Source organism: Grus americana, unplaced genomic scaffold (genome assembly GCF_028858705.1).
Source record: "Grus americana isolate bGruAme1 unplaced genomic scaffold, bGruAme1.mat scaffold_419, whole genome shotgun sequence".
Lineage (NCBI taxonomy): Eukaryota > Metazoa > Chordata > Aves > Gruiformes > Gruidae > Grus > Grus americana.
In genome coordinates, this window is record NW_026561682.1 from 57157 (window position 1) to 74782 (window position 17626).

The 17626-nt window shown below is 52.3% G+C and overlaps 2 protein-coding genes across 2 annotated transcripts; both read left to right on the plus strand.

The window, feature by feature from the left end:
* Positions 1-307: 307 nt before the first annotated feature.
* LOC129200695 (olfactory receptor 10AG1-like) lies at positions 308-1309 on the plus strand. The gene has a single exon (XM_054811972.1). It carries the CDS (start codon positions 308-310, stop codon positions 1307-1309), a length of 1002 nt encoding a protein of 333 aa, XP_054667947.1.
* Positions 1310-11084: 9775 nt separating this feature from the next.
* Positions 11085-12020, plus strand: LOC129200696 (olfactory receptor 14A16-like). Its single transcript, XM_054811973.1, has one exon. It carries the CDS (start codon positions 11085-11087, stop codon positions 12018-12020), a length of 936 nt encoding a protein of 311 aa, XP_054667948.1.
* Positions 12021-17626: the final 5606 nt, after the last annotated feature.

Genomic DNA, 17626 nt, shown 5'->3' on the forward strand with positions numbered 1-17626 from the left:
AGCAAGACTGTTCTTAAAGGGGCTAGTATTGATCCATTCTCTTCCTTTTCTCTCATCTCTCACCAGATATTCTAGGTAATAAAATCACCTCTAAAAAAAGAAAGTCAAGTTTCTGTTATCCATGTGACAAAACCCAGACATTCAGGCTCAAGGATTCTGTTCTTTCCTCCCTTTACAAACCTCCCTGCAGCAAGCAACCCATGTTAGATTGCCAAACGTTCATGCATATCTTGGTCAAGCTTGCCTAACCCTGCAATCACGTGTCTGCTGATGTTTGTAATCTTTCTCCAGGCTTGGAGTGTACGTGATGGTGGACGGGCCATCAGCATCCTCTAAGAGGCTGTGGTTTGGCTTGCTCTGCATAGGGAAAATGCCCCAAAGAAAAGGCTTGGAGAACCACACCGTTGGATCTGGATTCATTCTCCTGGGATTTTCTGAGCACTCCAGCCTGCAGGGCCTGTGCTTCACCATATTCCTGCTCATCTACCTCGTGGCTCTCACAGGGAACAGCCTGATTGCACTCATCACAGTGCTGGACTCAAGCCTCCACAGCCCCATGTATTTCTTCCTGAGGAACCTATCCTTCCTGGAGATCTGCTCCACGTCAGTCACTCTGCCAAAAATGCTGGTGGGTTTCCTGACGGAAGACGGCAGGATCTCCTTCCTTGGCTGTGCTGCCCAGCTCTATTTCCTGGTTTTGCTGGGCAGCATCGAATGCCTTCTCCTGGCTGCCATGGCCTACGACCGCTACATAGCCATCTGTGACCCCCTGCACTACACCCTCATCATGAGCAGGGGTGTCTGCATCAGACTGCTGGTGGGGTCGTGGGTGGTCGTCGTACCAGTGCAAGTAGGACAGACCTACCAGGTGTTCACTTTGCCCTTCTGTGCATCCCGGGACCTTCGCCACTTTTTCTGGGATGTCCCCCCTCTGCCGGAACTGGCCTGTGCAGACACTTTCTGGAACCAAGTGATGCTGTACACCATCATCCTGGTCTTTGCGATCCTTCCCTTCTCCTTCATAGTTATTTCTTACATTAAAATTATCAGGGCAATTCTGAGAATACCTTCAGTTCTGGGCAGACACAAAGCCTTTTCCACCTGCTCTTCACACCTCGGGGTGGTGACACTCTTCTATGGCTCAGCCACAGTTGTCTACTTAAAGCGACGGTCAAGGGATTCTGTAGACCCTGACAAGTACCTTGCCCTGTTCTACACAATTGTGACCCCCATGTTTAACCCTGTCATCTATAGCCTGAGGAACAAGGAAGTGAGAATTGCCTTGAAGAGACTCCTATGGACAAAGTGATACTACAGAGTATGTAAAATAGCCCCAAATAGTCCCAAATGCCCCACTGGGGTACGTGGTTGCCTGAAAAAAGGCATCCCACATTTGCCCCAAAAAACCCCACATGTCCAGCCTGGCTTCCATCCTCCTCAAGAAGGGGGAAGGTGGCCTGAGGCATTCCTGGTATGTCATGCCCCACCATGATTAATGCAAACAGCTCCTTCAAGCTCTGTCTGACCAGTGTAAAGTTAAAGGGAAATAGTCGAATCGTGGTCAGTAGTCAAGGAGGCCCAAAGGTGACACAACCGATGAAGAGATGACTACCCTCAGGTTTGAGAAATCACTTGCTAGACCCCATGGACTGTCTAGAGTGTCACCGCATGGAATCAACCTAAAAACATTAAAAGTCATGAAGGTCATCTTCCCCTGCTATGATGTCTTGCACTGAGTTGTGTAATGCTTCACTAACTTGACAGAAAGAATAAACAAAAAAAGTCACCGGGGGGAAAGTCCAGCACTGGGATAGAGTCCCAGGGACCCATGGAGTGTCTTTTTGCCATGGTTTAATACCAGTCGGCAAGTAAGCACCACACAGCAGCTTGCTCACTCCCCACCCTGGTGGGACAGGAGAGACTCGGAAGGGTAAAAGTGAGAAAACTGGGGGGCTGAGATAAAGGCAGTTTATTAGGTAAAGCAAAAGCCGTGCACACAAGCAAAGCAAAACAAGGAATTCCTCCATCACTTCCCATCAGCAGGCAGGTGTTCAGCCATCTCCAGGAAAGCAGGGCTCCATCACGCGCAATGGTTACTTGGGAAGACACACACCGTCACTCCCAATGCCCTCTCCTTCCTTCTTTTTCCACCAGCTTTTATGGCTCAACACGATGTCATATGGTATGGAATATCCCTTGGTCAGGTGAGGTCAGCTGTCCCAGCTGTGTCCCCTCCAAACTTCTCGCTGGTGGGATGGTGCGAGAAGCAGAAAAGGCCTTGACATCGTGCAAGCACTGCTCAGCAGTAACTAAACCATCCCTGTGTTATCAACACTGTTGTCAGCACACATCCAAAACTCAGCCCCATGCAAGCTACTATGGAGAAAATTAACTCTGTCCCAGCCAAAACCAGCACACGCATTTATGTGCTGAATCTGCTTTGCCAGTCTGAAACTGTCTCTTTAAAAAATGAGCCAGTGGGGGGTTGTAGCCCAAATGCCTGTGCAGCATGAAGTGGGTTTCCCCAAATGGAGCAGCTTTGCACAATGTCTGCTCCACGAGGGGAAATATCTCAGCCTGCAATTGCAAATGGCTGATGCTGTGGAGGACAAATGTGTTTCCTGAGACAATATTCGATAAGCAAACAATACAAAAAGATTGGGAAGGTGAATGGGTAGGACAGAAACAGGAAAATTGCCCATCCACTGGAGCTCTGCAGAAGGAGGCTGGAGTGGTGCCCAGCATGAGGTGCTACAGTGGGATCAGCACCTAGACAAGACTTTTGTAGGGAAGGCTTTGCAAAGGAATAGCCTGACCTCACCCACCTGAAAAATAGACCCCGGGCAGCGTATTGAAGTGATGGTGAGATATGTCCCGGGGTAAAAGACCTTTGATGAGAGAAGGCTGGAGAGCTTTGGGTTGCAGAGATTGGAGGTAGTCCTCTGGCAATCTGAGTAGACTAAGCTTTGGAAATGAGGAAAATAAAGAAGCTCTCAAGGACGTTTAAGGAATTAGTGGTACTGTCACTAATAACACGAACTGCACAGTGCTGTAAGGGAATTCCTTCTTTTTCTTCATTAGGATTAATCAAAGCACTTCAATTTCATTCCCAACATTCATTTCTACTTTACAAAAGAGCCATAAGTTCTCAGCAGTTAGCCTCTGGCATGAAGTTCTTAAAACGCAGTGCTGCTTCTCTCACTGTTACCATTTCAATATTACACTTCTTAGACAGTATTGCCCTTAAATTATCCCTGCTTCATCTCTCTCCTCCCTGTTGTGTGGAGGAGAGGGAGGTGGAAGAGGGGAGCTGTTGCTTTTTTAGCCACAGGCGGCCAAGGGACAGACCCCAGCTTATGCAAAAGCACAAAGGAAGACAACATTTCCACGTGGTGTACGCTAAAACAACACCGCTACCTGCATTTCCAGTCTCTGATGTGCTAACTGTGCGGCAGGGAGCCTGGAAGCTCTGAGCTCCCTTCATCTGCCCTGCAATTCAGCATGTAAATTGAAACTAACCTCCTCAAAGAGATTCTTCTGGTTCTCTTCAGAACCTACAGCACCACATTTGCCGGGAGACTGGCCAGGACAGGGAAAGTGGACTCGCATTCCTCTGCACAGAAAGCTTAGGTGTTCCTGGGAATCTCGGGAGGCATGGCATACCGATTCCTGGGTTCAAGGAGCCGCTCAAAGGCTTTGTGTCCATTTCCATAATGGACAGCTCCGACCTCCGAGCTGGCCCTGCTTGGAACCAAAGGTAGAACTAGAGACCTCCTGAGTACAGGAGCATTCCACCCTGAATCGTCCTATGACCCTGTGCTGCAGAGACCCCCACCTCCAGCTGAATCCTTTCTCCTGGGGCACACTGCAAGGCACGGGCTTATGGAAAGGTTGTTGGGAAAGGGAGCGCTGGGATCTCTGGTCCAGCCTCCCAGCAAAGGGTGGGGTATCGCCAGTCCCACAGTCAGCTTGGCTGGAAACTGAAGACCTCCAAAGATGGAGATCACAGAGAGTTCTGGGTGTCCTGCTGCCGTCAGCAGCACCCTCTGTTCACTTTTTCTGAAGGCCCAGTGTGAAGGTCCCAGGAGGAAACTTGTGGCTGTTGCCTCTGCCAGGATTCAGCTGCCTTTGAGTGTCCTGCTCCTCACCTTCAGCAGACTAAAGAGACCCAGTTCCTTCTGCCTCTCCACACGGCTCGTGCTTTAGGCCCCAACTCTCATCATGACAAACTGCCTCTGGACATTCTCCAGTTTCTCCATCCACCTTTCAAAATGGGAAACCCACTGGCTCATATGGCATCCATCATAACTCCCATGCCCTTCTCCTCAGGACACTCCTCAGCCAGGCACGTCATGGTCCTCATGCATGCGGTTTATTCTGCTCCAGATGCAGACCTTGCCTTTCTGTTGGCCAAAGGCGCGAGGGTGTGAAGGTCCCTCTGGCCTGAAACTCCCACATGTCAGCATTCGAGATTTGTGGGTCAATGCCTCCAGCAGCATAGCAATATGGGGATTTCTCTCCTGCCAAGTATCAATAATTGTTCCCTATTCCTCTGCCAGGGCAATGCCCTGGACCTGTTCCGACATGAAATCACCCAGGTCCTCAGGCTCCCCTGCTCAGATGTCCACCTCAGTGAGGCTGGGTTTATTGTGCTTAGTGCCTGTTTAGCATTTGGTGTTTTGTTTTCATCGTGGTGTCCTGTGTGCAGATCTTCAGGGCCGTGCTGAGGATCCCCTCTGAGCAGGGACGGCACAAAGCCTTTTCCACGTGCCTCCCTCACCTGGCCGTGGTCTCCCTGTTTAGCAGCAGTACCGTGTTTGCCCACCTGAAGTCCCCCCAATCTCCTCCCCGTCTCTGGATCTGGTGGTAGCTGTTCTGTACTCTGTGGTACCTCCAGTAGTGACACACTATTTACAGCATGAGGAACCGGGAGCTCAAGGATGCCCTTGAGAAAATGATTCCAAGGACATTTTGCTGTAGTGACAGAATTACCACCTCTGTCCACAAATGATTCCCAGTGTATCTGATTCCAGCTTTTGTTTGTTTGTTTGTTGTGAGGTTGGGTTTTTTTGGTTTGGTTTCCTTTGGTTTAAACTGTAATTATCATTATTGCTGTTGATATTTTTCATTCACGGTTTTTATGTTTCTTTCTTCACAAATATTTGCATTTACGTCACTGTATCTGAGTCATGTACCAACTTTGCATGTATAAGTGAGCCTGGCTGCCTTTATAAAAGTATGTTCAACACTGCTCAGAGTTAGCGTGACTCGTAGCATCTCGATAATACAGTGGGATCTCCCCGGTGCAGTGCTTTCTGTCTGGGCTCTTTCTCCAAAGAGGCATGAGGAACTGCCCCACTGAAATTCCTCTTCCTCCATGTGTTTGGGAGCAAAAAGCTCAGCGTCTGTTTGTGACCTTTTAGAGACAAGACGTAGGACTGGATTTATGCGTCATCAGTCGGTGTCTGATGACAGGTAAGATGGTGAGTGTAACTGAGGGGTGTGCCCAGGGCTCTCACACAGGTGACATTAAGGACACCCATCGTCTAGGAGAGGAATCTGGAGCTGCCTGGAGGGCGCAGTGGTTCTCCAGGAGCGGCATGTTCCCAGGGTTGAGTGGGTATGGAAGAGGTCGGCAAAGATGGGGTTGAGGCCTAAAGTACAGGACATGTGCAGACCTCCTCGGGGCACTCTCCAGTTCCTCCCCACCTCTCTACAGCAGCAATTCTCACAGAGGGACACACCGGTCCAGATGTCACCACACCACGGCTCACTGCAGGGGGATGAAAACTCAAGATGTCTGGGGTGGCAGAGCTTCTCCTACCACGGCCTCAGATGCAGTTGACCTTGTTCACGCTGAGCACGCACCACTGCCTTGTATGGTGTCCCTTGTAGTGCCTACAGCACAGAGGACCCAAATCCTTGCCTGCTAGCCAAATCATTGTATTCCCTTCCCTGCATGCAGTAGTCATGCCACTCTCCTCGAGCTGCATTTCCCTCTGGACACCTATCAGACAACTTAATGCAATTTCTGGTGCAATGATTGTGAGGCTTTTGGGGAGTCAGCAGTCCTAGGATGAAAGCAAGCACACATTCAAAATTCACCAGGATTCACACGATTTTGAAGGCTTTTGGAAGATGCGGGTATGAACATGTATCACAGTTTCTGCAGGGGCTATGGGAAAGCCCATACGTACAGTAGTGATGTCTCCAGGAGCTGATCTTAAACTCTCCATCTATCCAGGAGCTGGCCCTGGGATTCCCTCATCCCTCCAGTTACCCCATGGAGAAACACATACACACAGACAAACACACACACACACACACACACAGACAAACACACACACACACACAGAGTCATGTATTTGCTAGCGGGGGCAGGGGGGGGGCTACAGGGGGTGGCTTCTGCGAGAAGCTGCTAGAAGCTTCCCCTGTGTCCGATAGAGCTGATGCCATCCGGCTCCAAGACGGACCCAATGCTGGCCAAGGCCAAGCCTATCAGCAACTGTGGCAGTGCCTCTGTGATAACATATTTAAGAAGGAAGAAAAAGAGAGCGACTGAGACTATTTGAGAGGAACAACTCTGCAGACACCAAGGTCAGTGCAGAAGGAGGGGGAGGAGGTGCTCCAGGCGCCAGAGCAGATTCCTTTGCAGCCCATGGAGGTTGATGGTGGAGCAGATATCCACCTGCAGCCCACGGACGACCCCACACTGGGACAGGTGGAGACACCTGAAGGAGGCTGTGACCCTGTGGGAAGCCAGCGCTGGAGCAGGCTCCTGGCAGGACCTGTGGACCCATGAAGAGAGGAGCCAACGCTGGAGCAGTTTTTCTGTCAGGACTTGTGACTCCGCTGGGGGACCCATGCTGGAGCAGTCTGTTCCTGAAGGATTGTACCTTGTGGAAGGGACCCACGCTGGAGCAGGTCATGAAGAAATGTAGCCTGTGGGATGGACTCAAGCTGGAGAAGTTCATGGAGGACTGTCTCCCTAGGAGAGGGACCTCACACTGGAGCAGGGGAAGCATGAGGAGTCCTCCGTGAGGAGGAAGGAGGGGCAGAGACAATGTGTGATGAACTGACCACAACCCCCATTCTCCGTCCCCCCATTCTGCTGAGGGGGAGGAGGTAGAGAAATCGGGAGCGAAATTGAGCCCGGGAAGAAGGGAGGTGTGGGGGAAAGGTGTTTTGAGATTTGGTTTTATTTCTTATCACTCTGTTTCACTTGGTAATAAATTGGATTATTTTTTTCTAAGCTGCGTCTGTTTTGCCCATGATGGTAAATGGTGAACGATCTCTCCCTGTCCTTATCTCAACCCACAAGCCTTTTGTTATCTTTTCTCTCCCCTGTGCAGTTGAGGAGGGGGAGTGATAGAGAGGCTTTGGTGGGAACTCGGCATCCAGCTGGGGTCAACCCACCACAACGGCTCTCTCCATCGCCAAATCACAGAACCATTGAGGCTGGAAGGCAGCCAGCTTCCACCTTCTCTGGGCTTCCTCTTCATGCTTGATTTTTATCAGGGGCTCCTTTCTCACCCAGTCCAGCCTCCTGCAATGTTGCTTGACTTCCTGCATGTCTGGGTGTATTGTTATGAAGCTTGAAGAGGAGATCCTTGTCTAGCAAACAGCTCTTCCCTCTTCTCTGCAGGACCCTAAACCATGGGATTCTTCCAAGCAGGTTCCTCAGCACGCCAAAGCTGTCTCTCCTGAAGTCCTGCTCTTTGCCTTGTTCCCTTCCCTCAGGAACCTCAACTCTACTTTCCCACCCCGGATATTCCATCCCTGACCAGCTCTTCCTTGTTTCGACGGATGACGTCCTGAAGGACAGCCCCCCTCACTGGCTCCTCAGTCACCGTTCTCAGGAAGGCGTTGTCAGTGAACTCCAGAAACCTCCTGGATGGCTTTCACCTTGCTGTTTTGCCCGTTCAGTCAATACTGGGATACTGCAGGTCTGTCATGAGGACCAGGGCCTGCAAACATGAGGCTTCTTCCAGGTCTCTGAAGAAGGCCTCATCTACTTCCTCTGCCTCATCAGGAGGTCCACAGCAGACATCCACCAACCACAGTGTTGCATTAGGGGCATTGCTGCGTCACGGGGCTGCATTAGGAGGAACATGGGCCCCTCAACCAACCTGCCTTATCATCCCCCTCAACTCACATTGGTGTGGCCTACACACATGGGTGTGTCCCAGGGTGTGGCTCCCCGTTTTGGAGAAGTAGGGAGGAAGTGGAGAGTGTCAAGTGGAGGTCTGCCAAGGTGAGGCTTAGGATCTAGTGCACATGACCTGTGTGGGGTGGTCAAGGGACTGGGCGTTCTTTGGCCCAGCAGTGTGGAGGCTCCAGGCAGTACAGGAGTGGCCTGAGAGTGCTTGAAGAGTTGCTTCAGAGATGATAGAGCTTCCCTTTGTAGTGAGATAGAGCATGAGAAAGAAGTAATGCCACAAAGTGCAGCTGAGGAGTCCTAGTCTGGACATGAAGAAACGTCACTCAAAGGGTAGGGCCGTGGTGTATGAAGTCACCCAGAGGGAAACTGGATCAGCCCAAGGCTTTGTGTTTCAAGGAACAGCCAGGGAGGGTGGAGAGATATCAGTAAAGGAAGGGAGATGCTGAGGTGAGAGCAAGGTGTGGTAGCAGGGTGGATGTCTACAGCCTGCAGAGAAAGAGGCAGCAGGTACCTCCGTGCCTGGCAAGATCATGGAGCAGATCCTCCTGAATGGATGCCCCATCCCTGGAAGTGTTTAAGACCAGGTTGGATGAGGCTTTGGGCAACGTGGTCTAGTGGAGGGTGTCCCTGCCCGCAGCAGGGCGGGTTGTAACTAGATGATCTTTGAGCTCCCTCCCAACCCAAACCATTCTATGATGATTCGATGATGATGAGGAGGTACAGGTGTGGGACACCATAGGACGATGGCCTGCAGTGAAGAGGACAGAGGGATGACAAAAGTCTGAAAAGCCCCCAACAGAGATGAGCTCTTTCTCCCCTTGGCAATGGCTGTTGTCTCTGCCACTGGTGCCTATGAGGGAGCACCTTATCCTTACAGCACTAGAGTCTCATGGCCTCCCCTTCCCCACCCGGGAGACTGGGAGGTGTTGGACCCTGGTCCTGCCCTTGACATTGCCCATCCTCACATCAGACTGCCCCAGGAAGAGCCCTGAGCAATGTGTGAGGGACAGGATCTCCCTTCCCAGGGGCTGGGGGGTCCAGCTTGTCCCTTTGACTTGATACAAGACATCCAGGATTACTCAGAATCTGTTCCACCTTTACATTGCCTTTGTCTACCTGTCATCTCTGCCTCCAGCTTTCTGCTCTAACCAGCCCCTGGGGAGGCTTCGTCAGTAATGGTCCTCGGTGGGACCTGTTAACACTCCAAGAAACTTTGGAGTTTGCATCTGACTTGGACTTCTGGAGAGGTTCTTCAATTTCCTCTCAGTGTCTGAGGTTGAGGGACCAAACCTTCCCTCAGAGGGGTCATTAAAGTGCCTTGGGCTGGTCCTCTGCTGCTGATCTGAGCTGGGCTCCTGGGATGGAGGGAGCTCATGGCAAGCGGGCAGCGCTGCAGAGAGACAGCTCTGTCCAGGAGCAGCTCCTCTGCAAAGCGCAGCAGGGCTGAGGGCACTGCCTGCAGGCAGCGAGGGGAAGAGAACGACTAAAGGCAGATGGGACTGGGAGGATGCTGAGAGCTCAAAAGAGGAGAAATCTTCACGGCCCTTGACACAGTAAGTCTCTGGGTGCAGGACAACGCAGCTGCAGTTCATGGAGGGATCTCCTAAAGCTGGCATAACCCACAGCCTATGGGATCTCTCTCTTCTATAGAGGAGGAGGACGTGCTCCAGAGCAGGGTTTTCCTGCTGCACCATCAGAGGGACAGGGCATGAGAGGGACAGGGACGGCTGCAGGGTGTGAAGGTGGGTGTACAGCCCAGGGGTGCCCAGGACTGTTCTTCAGAGCAGGGTCTCTGTGCCCCAGGGGTCTCATGTGCCATGACAGGGACTCTGCCACCTGCCAGGGTCAGCACTCAGCCTGACCAGGGAGCTCCCCACGGCGTTACACACCATGGAGAAGGAGTGGGTAGAAGAAGTGACCCCCCCAACAGGGTAGGAGCCTTCTGATATTGATTGAGAGGGTGCTGTGTAGGCAGGGCTGGTTAGTGCTCCAGATCACCACGAGGAAAATGGCGGAGGCAGCATTTCAAGAGGAAGGTCAAGGCAGGGACTACCTTCTCAGCTGTCTCCTAAGGGAAAGGGGAGAGGAGCTGTCAAGTTTGAAGAAGTCACTGAGACTCCTGAACCCTTACACTGAGGGATCAACACAGCTGCCAGAAGCCTCCTAAGTGCCTTCACCCACTCCTCTACCAGCAGACAGCACCACCATCTCCTTTGCTTGCAGCATCAGTGCTTCTCTGACCTACTCCTGCGGAGCTGCTAACAGGGAGATGCCCTGGGCAGAGCCCTGCTGCCAGGAGGTGTCTTCAGGGCAGAGCTGAGCACAGAGCAGGTGGGATGGGGTCTGTGAGCACTGACAGGGAGGAGACTTGGAGACAGAGAAACGGCTCCCGGCAGGGACATTCCAGGGAGCAGAGAGCCAGGCCACCCCTCGGCATCACTCTCTGCTCAGCTGCTTAGAGAAAGAGAGAAGAGTTGTGAGAAATGGACTTTGAAACTGAATTCTTCTGAGCTGAAAAACATCCAGTTTCTTCTTCAAGTATATTGTGTGTGAGATCACCTCTGATGAAGAAAGGTGCAATAACTACAGGGCACCTCTGTGGTGACCATCAGGTCACTCGTGGGCAGACCAGCTCTCCTGACTCTGCATTAGGGATCAGGGAGCCCTTTTGTCCCTGAGGGCTCACCAGTGTCCAGGCTGAGAGCAAGGTGAAAGATGAGGATTTCTGCCCCTTCAAGGAAAGTGCCCTCACTCAGCAGCACAAACCTGAGCTCATAAAGAGGATTTAAATAAAGATCCCTCCCAAAAAAGAGAAGTAATTTTGAGGGGATTTTTTGAGAAACAGCATAGGACTGGCTCAAAGAAGTCTGCCCTGACTTGTCAATGTCGTCTTTCAACAGTTCCCCAAGCCCAGAGTGAACAAATGTCCAACAGCAGCTCCATCACCCAGTTCCTCCTCCTGGCATTCGCAGACACACGGGAGCTGCAGCTCTTGCACTTCGGGCTCTTCCTGGGCATCTACCTGGCTGCCCTCCTGGGAAACAGCCTCATCATCACTGCCATAGCCTGTGACCACCACCTCCACACCCCCATGTACTTCTTCCTCCTCAACCTCTCCCTCCTCGACCTTGGCTCCATCTCCACCACTCTCCCCAAAGCCATGGCCAATTCCCTCTGGGACAGCAGGGCCATCTCCTACGCAGGATGTGCTGCACAGCTCTTTCTGTTTGTTTTTTTCGTTTCAGCAGAGTATTGTCTTCTCACCGTCATGGCCTATGACCGCTACGTGGCCATCTGCAAACCCCTGCACTACGGGACCCTCCTGGGCAGCAGAGCTTGTGCCCACATGGCAGCAGCTGCCTGGGGCAGTGGGTTTCTCACTGCTCTGCTGCACACGGCCAATACATTTTCCCTACCCCTCTGCCACGGCAACGCTGTGGACCAGTTCTTCTGTGAAATCCCCCAGATCCTCAAGCTCTCCTGCTCAGATGCCTACCTCAGGGAAGCTGGGCTTCTTGTGGTTAGTGTCTGTTTAGGATTTGGGTGTTTTGTTTTCATTGTGGTGTCCTATGTGCAGATCTTCAGGGCCGTGCTGAGGATCCCCTCTGAGCAGGGACGGCACAAAGCCTTTTCCACGTGCCTCCCTCACCTGGCCGTGGTTTCCCTGTTTCTCACAACTGGCACGTTTGCCTACCTGAAGCCCCCCTCCATCTCCTTCCCATCGTTGGACCTGGTGGTGGCACTTCTGTACTCGGTTGTACCTCCAGCTGTGAACCCCCTCATCTACAGCATGAGGAACAAGGAACTAAAGGATGCCTTGAGGAATCTGTTTGAATACATGCTCCTTCAGCATCCATAAGGTGCCCATCGTCTTCATAGGACTTCCAGGCTATCTCAAGGAAAGCCATGACTATATTTTCTTCATATCTGTAGTTTTTTGCTGTGGATTTTTTTCCTTTGTTTGTACTCCTGATAATATTGTTTCCTTTTCAAGACTTCCATTCCTGGCCTCCTACTTCTTTTCTTCTGACCCAAAGACATCATGTACATGTGGTGTCAGGCTCCCTGTGAAGGCAAACTCAATAAAGAAATCAGCAGAACAATGATTTGTCTCAGCTCCCATCTCTTTTATCTCCTCTGGAGCTGGGGGTGCAGCGCCAATATGCAGGAGGGCTTTTGGAGCCAGGAGCTCAGCTGCTTCATGGAAGAGCAGCCCCAGTGGCCCTTGGGGTTGCTCCTCCCTGCCTCAGTGCACAGACCCTTTCTGCCAGGTGCCAGTCAGGGCTGCTGCTTCCCTGGAGCCACAGCCATGGACAACAGCAGGATGTGATCTTTTCAGTGCGGATCTCTCCTCACTGCCACGTTGTCCTGCTGTGCCCTTGTATTTGTGTTAGCCCTAGAGTCTTGTGTAAGGAGAGACAGTCCTGTTGTCTCCTCAGGGGCATCCCTGTGGCTGCAGGCAGGAGCAGGTAATGTGCACCACTGTGTCAGAGCTGGCGTCCCTACTATCCCCACCGTGACCAGAGGGGCTCCTCAGGGCAGGGTCGGAAGAGCAGGTTCCAAAGCTGGTTCCAGGAATACACCCAAGGAGCTGTTCCCTGAAAAGGCCTCTTCATGTTCTGGGTTTCTTGACAGATACACAAGGACAAACTCAGAGTCCCAGGATGATCTGTTAGGGACCAAGGGCTGGACCCAGAGTTCCCTTCTTGGTGGCACATTGTGCTGGTTTCGCCTGGGGTAGAGTTAATTTTCTCCATAGTAGCTAGGATGGGGCTGTGGTTTGGATTTGTGCTGAAGACAGTGTTGATAATACAGGGATGGTTTTGTTATTGCTAAGCAGGGCTTACATGGAGTCAAGGCCTTTTCTGCTTCTCACACCAGCCCACCAGCGAGTAGGTTGGGGTGCATAAGATGTTGGGAGGGAAGACAGCCGGGACAACTGACCCCGACTGACCAAAGGAATATTCCATATCGTATGACACCATGCTCAGCATGTAAACTGGGGGAAGAAGAAGGAGGAAGGGGACATTTGGAGTGATAGTGTTTGTCTTTCCAAGTAACCATTCTGTGTGATGGGGCTCTGCTTTCCTGGAGATGGCTGACCACCTGCCTGCTGATGGGAAGCGGTGAATTAATTCCTTGTTTTGCTTTTCTGGATTGTGCAGCTTTTGCTTTACCTACTAAACTGTCTTTATCTCAACCCACGAGTTTTCTCTTTTACTCTTCATATTGTCTCCCCCATCCCGCCGGGGGAGGTGGGGAGGGAGCAAGCATCTGTATGGGGCTCAGTTGCCGGACAGGGTTAAACCATGGCACACATGCCTAAGCAGACAACAACTGGTCTTTGACTTATCTGCCGGGCACTGTCCCACCTGCAGCGGGGCTGATGGCAGATGCCATCCTGGAGAGGAATCGGGAGCTGCCAGAAGTCAGGGGATCTCCAGGGACAGTGCGTGAGCCTGGGTGGGCAACTCATAAAATGAGTGACCATCCAAGGTAATGTGTCCCACTGGAAAAGGTGAGCCTGAGGAGACCATGGGATGACAAGGGCCCTGCAATGCCAGGAGAGGCTGTGAGGAGCTTGCAGCCAAAGGGACATGGGACTGGAGAGTGGTTCAGGACACTCTCTTGGAAAGCCCATGGGATGGATCTAGTGCAGCCCTCCCCCGCCCTTTGTGCCATTGGAGACACCCACTGGTCCTGCCATCACTTTGGTCAGTTGGGGTCAGCTGTCCCGGCTGTGTCCCCTCCCAAATTCCTCTGCACCCCTAGCCTACCCTCTGGTGGTTTGGTGTGAGAAGCAGAAAAGTCCTTGAATTAATTGCAGAAGAAGAAATCTTGATCTTCCCCTGTACTTGGACTGCCAGTACTTTGTCCGTGATCCTGTGTATTTACTCTCCTGAATCTTGCCACCTCTCCTGACAAAATGACTAGGTCTAAAGGCATTTCTCAGCAGGCTATCTGGACCTATGCCCTTCCTGTTGCTCTCCAGTCTCCCCCTCTCCTTACTCCTTGCTCAGTCAGATCCCTCTCAACTACCCAGGTGCTGCTTTGAGCTTCAGGGAGTTAGAGGCCTGCCCTTGTCTTTCGGCAGTCTAGTTATCTCTTCAGCCCACTCCTTCATTCTCTTTATATCTCTCATTTCGCATCTATCTCTCTAAAATATTTCTCGGGAGGTTACCCCTTTTGGATGATGACCCTCACTGGAGGAGGTTCACCAGGTTGAAGAAACCCACATCCCTCAGCCTCGCCACACAGGGCACATGCTTTAGCCCTGAACCGCAGAAAAGGTTAGGAAAGCCAAAGGCCTGATAGAAATTAGTCTGGCCAGGGACGTCAAGGACAACAAGAAAAGCTTCTATAGGTATGTCAGTGATAAGAGGAGGACGAGGGAAAATGTGGGTCCCCTCCAGAATGAAATGGGTGAACTGGTTACCCAGGATATGGAGAAGGCTGAGGTACTCAACGACTTCTCTGCCTCAGTCTTCACTAGCAAATGCTTGAGCCACACTGCCCAGGTCACAGAAGGCAGGGACTGGGAGAATGAAGAACCACCCACTGTAGGAGAAGATCAGGTTCGAGAATATCTAAGGAACCTGAAGGTGCACAAGTCCATGGGACCTGATGACTTGCATCTTGAGGGAACCGGCGGGTGAAGTGGCCAGGCCACTCTCCCTCATGTTTGAGAAGTCCTGGCAGTCTGGCGAAGTTCCCGCCAACTGGAAGAGGGGAAACATAACCCCCATTTTTAAGAAGGGTAAAGAGGAAGACCCAGAGAACTACAGGCTGGTCAGTCTCACCTCCGTGCCTGGCAAGATCATGGAGCAGACCCTCCTGGAGACGATGCTCAGGCACATGGAAAACAAGGAGGTGATTGGTGACAGCCAACATGGCCTTACTAGGGGCAAATTGTGCCTGACAAACTTGGTGACCTTCTATGATGGGGTTACAGCGTCCGTGGATAAGGGAAGGGCAACTGACGTCATCTGCCTGGACTTGGGCAAGGCATTTGACACTGTCCCACACGACATCCTTGTCTCTACATTGGAGAGACACGGATTCGATGGATGGACCACTCGGTGGATAAGGAATTGGCTGGATGGTTGCACTCAAAGAGTTGTGGTCAACGGCTCAATGTCCAAGTGGAGAACGGTGATGAGTGGTGTTCCTCAGGGGTCGGTACTTGGACCGGCACTGTTCAACATCTTTGTCGGTGACATGGACGGTGGGATCGAGTGCACCCTCAACAAGTTTGCCGACGACACCAAGCTGTGTGGTGTGGTCGACACGCTGGAGGGAAGGGATGCCATCCAGAGGGACCTTGACAGGCTGGAGAGATGGGCCCGTGTGAACCGCATGAAGTTCAACAAGGCCAAGTGCAAGGTCCTGCACGTGGGTTGGTGCAATCCCAAGCATGACTATAGGCTGGGCGAGGAATGGATTGAGAGCAGCCCTGAGGAGAAGGACTTGGGGTTGTTGATTGATGAGAAGCTCAACATGAGCCGGCAGTGTGCGCTTGCAGCCCAGAAAGCCAACCGTGTCCTGGGCTGCATCACCAGCAGCGTGACCAGCAGGTCAAGGGAGGTGATCCTGCCCTTCTACTCCGCTCTTGTGAGACCCCACCTGGAGTACTGCGTCCAGCTCTGGGGGCCCCAGTACAGGAGAGACATTGAGCTGTTGGAGTGAGTCCAGAGGAGGCCATGAAGCTGATCAGAGGGCTGGAGCACCTCTCCTATGAGGACAGGCTGAGAGAGTTGGGATTGTTCAGCCTGGAGAAAAGGCGGCTCCGGGGAGATCTAATTGTGGCTTACCAGGTTCTGAAGGGAGCCTACAGGAAGGATGGTGAGGGACTGTTTATGAGGGAGTGTAGTGACAGGACAAGGGGTAATGGGTTTAAGCTGAAGGAGGGTCGATTTAGATTAGATATTAGAAAGAAATTCTTTACTGTTAGAGTGGTGAGGCACTGGAACAGGTTGCCCAGAGAGGTTGTGGATACCCCATCCCTGGAAGTGTTTAAGGCCAGGTTGGATGATGCTTTGGGCAATGTGGTCTAGTGGAGGGTGTCCCTGCCTGCAGCAGAGGGGGTGGAACTAGATGATCTTTGAGGTTCCTTCCAACCCAAACCATGCTATGATTCTATGATTATACTCAGTGGAGATCTAGTAAAGCTGGCTGATGAAAAGGCAGAGAGGAACTTGGCTCTCCCTATGCTACATGACTCCATCTCATCAGAGGAATCCCTGCGTAGGCTGCCCAGGACATAACAAATAGAAACACGTTCTATCATCCTAAACGTGGGCATCTGATGTCATTTCCATTGGCCAAAGAGATTCCCCTCCAGCCTCCATGATGATGACCCGAGATGTTGCCCTGTCTCTCAGCATGGCCCCACTAGATCTTCCAGCCAGCTCCACGTGTCTTGCACCACCTCTGGCACTTCAAGTGTCACCAGGTCTTTGCCTCTGAACACGTCAGTCCTGGCCTCCGTCCCCATTAATTAGCACGGGAGCTGAGACAAGGAGCTCGCAAGCAGGTGCCTATTGTGTGCACTCCTGAACTGAGGCCAGAGGAATCCCACCTCCGGTGGGTTTGTGCTGTGCGTGGGGGGCACCTGGGTCCACTTCTAGCCCCAGGACTAGAAACATGGAATGGGGACTGAATCCCTTCCCTCGGCAGTGGTGAACGAGATCATTCCCTGTCCCTGCCTGGATGTCCTGTCCAAAGATGGGACAACGAACAGGTGATGCTTGGACATCACTCTTTTTCAGATGGCAGAAATGACACTGCTGGAATGAAGTCTCTCTCCCCAGCTGCAGGAGAGAACATCAGAGATTGCTTCAGCCTGTTTCACAGCAGGTTCCCCCGGAGCCCCAGGGACATTCTCTGAGGGAGCCCAGAGGGGGCAGAGAAAGTGCTGCCTTGGGCTGGTCCTCTGCTGCTGAGCTGGGCTGGGCTCCTGGGATGGAGGGAGCTCATGGCAAGCAGGCAGCGCTGCAGAGAGACAGCTCTGCCCAGGAGCAGGGCTGAGGGCACTGCCTGCAGGCCCCAAGAGGAGACCTGCGAGGCAGAGAGAGCTTCAAGGCAGTTGGGAGCAGGAGGATGCTGAGAGCTCACTGAGGGAGAAATCTTCACAGCCCTCTACGTGGTAAGTCTCTGGCTGCAGGGCAACGCAGCTTCAGTTCCTGGAGGGATCTCCTACAACTGGTACATCTGACAGTTTATGGGCTCTGTCAGGAGGACTCTGTCAGTTTCTCTAATGTAGAGGAGGAGGCTGTGCTCCAGAGCAGGGCTTCCCTGCTGCACCATCGGAGAGACAGGGGGTAATTGCTGCCTTCTCCTAGGGATGGCTGCAGGGGTGTGAAGCCAGATGTGCAGCCACGGGTGCCCAGGGCTTGGTAGCCTGGTTGGGCAGCAGGAGCCTGGAATTATTTCTCTGTTCTAGAGAGGGCACTGAGACCCCACTTC

Bases quoted from the DNA above. Each gene is read 5' to 3' on its own strand.
- LOC129200695 (XM_054811972.1), top strand. From the start codon at position 308: ATGGTGGACGGGCCATCAGCATCCTCTAAGAGGCTGTGGTTTGGCTTG.
- LOC129200696 (XM_054811973.1), top strand. From the start codon at position 11,085: ATGTCCAACAGCAGCTCCATCACCCAGTTCCTCCTCCTGGCATTCGCA.